Consider the following 7,663-nt stretch of genomic DNA (forward strand, 5'->3'; position numbering starts at 1 on the left):
TTTCTAAAGATGCATAAAATTTTTTGGCAAAGTTCAGCATTGATTTATCATCGGAACCAATAAAAGGAAGGAAGGAAGTAATTGTTTATTACTGTCTTACCAGTAATAAACAATGATAATAAGGACAGAAACATTCTTTAAATATTTCTGTGTAGGTCAGATTATTCTATCAGTAGAGATATGAACAACTTTCCTGTCTTCCCATTGTTCATCGATTTGCTCGAGCAGGCCCAGTAACGTCTCCATCATGAGACTTGTTGTTACTGTGTTTGGCATATCGGATACGTCACGGGTAGCTTTGCCAGGCTCTGCCGTGCGGGCGAGATACTCTCGGTAGCTTGCCGGGCTCTCTGAGAGGGGCGGAGGAATCGAACTCGGCTCGGCCATGTTGGCTGCATGCTAGGCAAACGCCCTACCCACTGTGCTATCGCTCCAGCCCATGAACAACTTAGTTTTCATTATTGTTCAATGTTTCAGTGTGAAATTGTGGGTAATAGAAAGTAACATATATTTTTAATTTCCTTCCTTCCTTCCTTCCTTCCTTCCTTCCTTCCTTCCTTCCTTCCTCCCTCCCTTCCTCCCTCCCGCCCTCCCTCCCTCCCTCCTTTCTTCCTTCCTTCCTTCCTTCCTTTCTTTCTTTCTTTCTTTCTTTTTCTTTTTCCCTCCCTCTCCCTCTCCCTCCCTCTCCCTCTCCCTCCCTCCTTTCCTCCTTTCCTCGCTTCTTCCTTCCTTCCTTCCTTCCTTCCTTCCTTCCTTCCTTCCTTCCTTCTTTCTCCTCTCCAAAACCAGAGATTGCCCTACATGCTGTACTATCTCTCTGCCCCTTTAATATAGTTTCTTGAGCTTAGGTCATTCATTTGAAGTCAGGTCATTCATTTATTATTATTATTATTTTAAGAATTTATTTATTTATTGAATCACTGTGGGAAAAGTTACAAAGCTTTCAGGTTTAGGTCTCAGTCATGCAAGTATCAAACACATTTCCATTTACTAATACTTATTTTTTACCACGAAGAACCCCAATAAAACCCCACCCCCCACCCCTCCCAATGCCTGTGAGGCAGATGAATTCCAGTTAACACTCTATCTACTTTGATTACATTCATTGTTTCGGTAAAAGATGCAGCATTATTATTTAGAGTTTACCGCCCCCCCCCCCGCCCCAAATCAGACATGCTGAAAAAGCATTGTGAAATGATTTGCTTTCTACAGCTGGGTTCAAGAATTAAATGATGTTGAGGCCACGCGGTTTTAGATTTCTGCTATTTTACTTATTAACCCTGGAAGTATTTCTACTGAACGTCAGATAATTAAGAGATTGGTTTCTGTGCTCTGGAGTTGTGGCCATGCTGGAGAGCTGCTCGTGGGGGGCAACTGGTGACCTTGGTAGGGCGTGAAGGACGGACCGGAACGCCCCCCTTCCCATGAGGTTTTAGTCGCCCCCACACCCCTGGCTCATACTTGCTCTCCACAAGGCTCCCATGTGGCCGCCATCAGAGGGGGAACGGCGGAAGGGAGCAACACCCTTTCCCTTCCTGGCAGACATGATGGCCTGGATTGACGCATAGTCCGTTCACTTTTCTGCTCCAAGCTTAAGCCTGATTTTCAGGGAGAAATGTTGAATGATTTACTTCCCACTGATTACTTTGTATATACGGAGATGTCACACGGCTGCATAAGCGGCCGCGAGGTTTGGAGGAAAAGTCCTAGTTCCCGCATACTTGAGCTGTGCTTCTGGTCACCATGGTTCCATCTGGGGGAGGCGGGATGCGGCACCTACCCCATCTGGGACTTCCCGGTGATCTTGGTTCTTTTTGGAACCTGGTGTCTTCTCCGGGAGCTGTGGAGCCAGCCCCCCCACGTGGCCTTTCTTCTCTGTGGCTGTGTGCTGTAAAGATGGCGCTGGGGGGCGGGTTGTGGGCATGACTTCCGGAATCAGAGGTTACCTGGGAGCCGGGGTGGTCCCGGCAGTTTGGAGGAAAAGTCCTAGTTCCCGCATACTCGAGCTATGCTTGTAGAGGCTTCTGGTCACCGGGGTTCCATCTGGGGGAGGGGAGGTCATTCATTTACATCTATTTTTGTTGCCTGATGAAGTTTCCTTAGAGTGCTGCTTTCACTGTCCCATAAGTTGGAGTTTCCAGGTTTATTCTCTCCCATCCTTAGCAGATTCAACTCTACAGGCAAACTATCAGGGTTAGGATAAATTTATATGATAACCTAGAAAGACTGTGGATGCTTCTATCAGATTCTGGAGTCTGCACCTAACCTATGTAACCTTGAAATCAACTGGACCCAAAGAATTACTTAAAAATAAACCATCTCAAATAAAAATCATATGCTGTAACACTAAGATATTATTTTCCCATTCTTTCATCCAATTTCCACCATTTTTCTTCCAGTGATATTTTTAAGTATTCCAGTCATAGTGTAAATATAAAATGAGGCTCCCATAACCATGCCACAGGACTCTATGCCAAGCTATTTTCACTTGGGATTGGGGAGGGTGAGAGCCCTCCCCACCCCAAGGGACCCAGCCCTGGCAGCTGACCTCCACCACCCAACTGCTGCCACTCTCCAAGCCGCTTTCTACACACTCGGGCCTAGCCTCACGTATGAGTGAACATAGTCGCGGCCACGCAACATCTCATCATAGAGGGAAATATGTACATATGCCTCTCAGAGAGCCCGGCAAGCTACCGAGAGTATCCCGCCCACATGGGAGAGCCTTGCAAGCTCCCTGTGGTGTATTCAATATGCCCCAAACAGTAATAATAACAGTTCTCATTCCCCTGACCCTGAAAGAGCCTCTCAATCGTTGGGAAAGACGAGTAAGGAGAGGCTGTTAAAACTTCAGGGCTGGGAAGAATGGAGACGTTACTGGTGCCTGCTTGAGTAAATCGATGAACAATGGGATGACAGTGATACAGTGATACAGTTATAGTGTAAATATGTTTGTGTGGTGGCTGCTCGGAGGACCACAGAACAGTGGATTGTACAGTCTCCATCTAGGATTATTGCATTTCCCTGAGAGTTAATATATACCCTTCAGAGGAATATATTTGGTACAAAAACACACCTTGGGAGAAGTAAATCAGAATTCCAGATATGACAGAAATTTTAATAGAGATGGAAACCCGTGAAAGCAAATGATGAAAAGTTAGTGCTTGTACTCTGTGGGCTGTGAGAAAATTTGCAACATGGTTTTGTTCCCCCTGTTTTCTAGCTCCAAATACATTCTGACATGTACTTTTAAGGATGGCCGCAGGCAAGGTAAACGCCCTACCCGCTGTGCTATCACTCCAACCCAACAAAAACATGGCCCTCCCGTTGATCGTCGATTTGCTCGAGCGGGCCCAGTAACGTCTCCATTGGAGACTTTGTTGTTACTGTGTCTGGCATATCGAATACTCTCGGTAGCTTGCCGGGCTCTCCGAGAGGGGCGGAGGAATCGAACTCGGGTCGGCCATGTTGGCCGCTTGTAAGGCGAACGCCCTACCCGCTGTGCTATCGCTCCAGCCCAACAAAAACATGAAGCTCAACTATTTCTTATTCAAAGAACATTTGTCACACTCTTCAGATGAAGTAATTTCCGTTGATTTATTTCAATTGTATCATTAAAATACCCCACAGTTATTTATGAAAATATTTATGACAGAAAGCAATGTAGATACAACAAAATCTATGTTGTTAAAAAGCTCAATATTTAGTTTTCATCAAATATATTCCCACCAAACAAATAGAATGAGTGAATGCCATAATACTGGCGATAAGGTTACATCTTGGAGGGAATTTATCGTATGAAATGATAAACTATGTACGGCTATTTCAGATGATGATGTAAGATTTAATCAAATGTGAAATATTGAGTGAGAATTTAAATGAAAATGTCGAAATTTTTTATTGGTCATTCTCACAAAGAAAAGTAGATACTCTTTCCCTGAGATCAGTAATTTGCTATTTTATACATTGATCCTTCTTCATGGTTTTACAATACCACTGTCTGTCTGCACTGTCCTCCTGTTGGTCATTGATTTGCTCGAGTGGGCACCAGTAATGTCTCCGTTGTGAGACTTGTTACTGTTTTTGGCATATTGAATATGACACGGTTAACTTGCTAGACTTTACCATGCAGGCCGGATACTCTCAGTAGCTTGCTGGGCTCTCGAAGAGGGGCGGAGGAATCAAACCAGTGTCCACCCAGGTCGGCTGCATTCAAGGCAAGTGCCCTACCCACTGTGCTATTGCTCCAGTAAATTCATATTGTCTTTATGCTTTTCCTATCATTTGGTCTTTTCATTCTCTAGAAGAATTTAAATTTTTATCAAAATTGACTAATGGTTACTGTAAAATTACCTGCAGAAGGAAGTAAGAAGTTCAAAGTAAGATATACCTAACTGAACAGGGAGATTTTGAAACCACAGGTGCAATGGTCAGAGAGAGTAAATCATAATGTACTGGTCTCTCCCACCCAACTCTAGTACTTCATGTAGTAAAAGTAAAGTAAAGGCCCCTCCCGTTGATCGTCGATTTGCTCGAGCGGGCCCAGTAACATCTCCATTGGAGACTTTGTTGTTCCTGTGTCTGGCATATCGAATACGTCATGGGGAGCTTGCCAGGCTCTGCCGTGCGGGCAAGATACTCTCGGTAGCTTGCCGGGCTCTCCGAGAGGGGCAGAGGAATCGAACTCGGGTCGGCCATGTTGGCCGCTTGTAAGGCGAACGCCCTACCCGCTGTGCTATCGCTCCAGCCCACTTCATGTAGATGATGAGTTTATTCTGTCTCCATAAATGGTGTAGCATGGGCAATATATATATGAGAACTGTTTTACTTTATAGGGAAGATTTAAAATTTCTATAATGGGGACTTAGGGGGAAAAAAGCTCCAGCAGTATAATATCCATCATAGAAGTATTCAGAATTTGAATATTTTAATCATTCAAACAAAATAAAAGTAGTTGGCTAGAAAATTAGAGATCATTAAAATTTCCATTTGTGAAATAAGAACAACCAATATTTCACCAATAAAATGTTACTTATAGCCACTCAAAAAAAGAAAGGCCTTATAAACCAGTGCCAGAAGATTATATTAACAGAGAAATAACCTTTTCTAACGGCTTCATTTATTTTAGGCAAAGCTTCTTTTTTTCCTTCTTTCTAACCAAGTCTTTCTTGGACAGACCCTCTTATGCCATTTGAAGTTTGGGAAATTCATAAAATCCTTACAAAGCCATAGAGAAACTGATATCAACCAACTTTCACATATCATAAATGAATGACCGGACAATTTTATGTTTAGAAATAGCATGTCTCTACTCTCTCTAACAGCGGTTCTCAAAGTTCTGTCAGTCATCCTGAGTGCTTGTCAAGTTCCCAATTTATCCAGGAAGTCTGAGATGGGATCCAGGATGTTGCATTCCACTCCCCCCCATTTTTTTTTTTTTGCCACACACAGTGGTGCTCAGGCTTGCTTCTTACTCTGTGCTCAGGGATCACTCCTGGAGGGGCCCAGGGGATTATATGTGGTTGCACACAGCAAGTCCCTTACTGGCGGTACGTTCTCTCTGGCCCACCCCCATTACCTTTCTTATAACTTGCCAGGTAATGTTGATGCTCCTTTCCATGGACAATATTGCTTTACAGAAACATGTACAAATGTATGGGGCTTTTTGAAAAAGATGACAGTTAAGTTAGCTTAACATAGGAACCTCAAATCCCCTGCTTGATTAACATTGAACACTATATTGTTTAATCCTTTGTAGTGTGGAGACATTGCTCTGTTTGTGTGGGTGGTGCAATTCCCACTTCATTCCCTCCGAAGTTCTTTCAAAGCTAGCTAGACATCACATTTGCTATCTTGAAACAAGTATGTGAGGGGAAGTGCTTTTCTATTTGACCTGGAATTTGCACATATCACTTTCTGGGTCTTATGTTGGTAAGTTAGCCTTCACCTAATGTTGTTGCCCAGTTAAATTGGAACTGAAGGAGGAAGAAAGTCGTTAGCAGGTGAATGAAAGAGAGTGTAGTTTTCAAGAGAAAGGGAGGCGTGTGAAACAGTCATCATTCAGTGTTATCTAACTTTAGAACAAGTGTTACTTAAAATCTATTTTCAATATTTAGTGCACATATCTAGGACTGGCTCACCACTTCATGCCAAGGTATTTACTAATAACTGTAAATCTTTTCCCACAAATATGTTGTATTTCACTTACCCATTTGAATCTCTTTTTACCAGGTCTCTCAACAAAACCTCTATCTAGTAAAATTATTGGTACATGGCAAAATCCCAGTAATAATCTTTGAAAAAATTGATCAAGTATCACTTCACCAAAACTTCACTGCTGGTGAAGGCCAATATTTTTTCTGTAGCTCATTGTGCTGATTTTTCATATTTCTCACGAATTTGTGGACCAGAGATTTACACATAGGATTTTCTTGACTGCATTCTTTACATCTTTGTTTCTTAAAGAGTAGATGAGTGGGTTTAGGCTTGGTATAAGGATCATGTACACCAGCGCAATGAACTTTCCCTCATTTTGGGTGGAGTTGTTCTGTGGCTTCATGTACATAGACATGAGAGCCCCATAAAAGAGAGTCACCACGGTGAGGTGGGAGCCACAGGTGTTGAGGAGCTTCCGCCATCTTGTTGCTGACTTGATCCTCATGACAGCGCGAGTGATGACGCCATAGGAGACGAGAATTGCTGATAGAGGCACCAGAAGAAATACCACTGAGAGAGCGAGGACAACTACCTCAAGTACCTTTGAATAGGCACAAGCAGTCTTGATGAGATCTAGGATCTCACAGAAAAAATTATCTACCTCTTGGTGCCCACATCTTGGCAATGAGAATGTCAGGAGTGAAATAGATAAGGAACAGCCAACAGCACTTAACCAGGAAGTTATGACCATCTTGTTGCAGAGCTGGGGGTGCATTATCACCGTGTAGTGCAGAGGCTGGCATACAGCAGCATAGCGGTCATAGGCCATCATAGCCAAGAGCAGACACTCTGTGGCGCCCAGGTCCAGGGCAATGGATGCTTGGAGCATACAACTAAGATGAGAAATGGATTTTTCTGGACCCCACATATTTACCAGCATCTGGGGGATAACACTGTTGGTAAAACAGAGGTCCAAGAAGGACAGATTGGAGAGGAAGAAATACATGGGCGTGTGGAGCTTGGGGTCTAGGTTAGACACCAGGATGATCATTGTGTTTCCCACCAGAATCACAACATAGAAGATGAAGACAACCACCGAGATGACACATTCCAGTTGGGGCCATTCAGAGAACCCCAGAAGGATGAAGTCCGCGGTGGAACTTCCATTGTTCATTTCCCCTGCTCCTCATGAAAGGCTAGGAAAAGTAAAAATTACCATCAGAACTAGGTTGAAGCACAGATCTCCAAAAATTGCTCATGTGTGCTACCACAAATTCCATCGCTCAATGACTATTTCCATGTGAAATTTCTTTCACTATTTTCCTGGTGTTCAAAACCCAAAGCCCCTTCACATCTAATCACAGCCAGGAAGGTGGTAAAAGTAAAATGTTGTATCTATTTATTCTTAATTGTTAGTTATGAAAGGGCTGGAGCTATAGCACAGCTGGTAGGGTGTTTACCTTGCACACAGCTGACCTGGGTTCAATTCCTTCGCCCCTCTTAGCGA

At 43.4% G+C, this 7,663-nt stretch overlaps 1 protein-coding gene across 1 annotated transcript; it reads right to left on the reverse strand.

The window, feature by feature from the left end:
* Positions 1 to 6,391: 6,391 nt before the first annotated feature.
* Positions 6,392 to 7,330, reverse strand: LOC130040176 (putative olfactory receptor 2W6). The gene has a single exon (XM_056132182.1). It carries the CDS (start codon positions 7,328 to 7,330, stop codon positions 6,392 to 6,394), a length of 939 nt encoding a protein of 312 aa, XP_055988157.1.
* Between the last annotated feature and the right edge of the window lie 333 nt (positions 7,331 to 7,663).

The sequence above is a fragment of the Sorex fumeus genome, unplaced genomic scaffold (assembly GCF_029834395.1).
Source record: "Sorex fumeus unplaced genomic scaffold, SorFum_2.1 ptg000094l, whole genome shotgun sequence".
Classification (NCBI taxonomy): Eukaryota; Metazoa; Chordata; class Mammalia; order Eulipotyphla; family Soricidae; genus Sorex; species Sorex fumeus.

What these genes read in the sequence shown, in the direction of transcription:
- LOC130040176 (XM_056132182.1), bottom strand. Translation starts at nt 7,330, where the DNA reads ATGAACAATGGAAGTTCCACCGCGGACTTCATCCTTCTGGGGTTCTCT.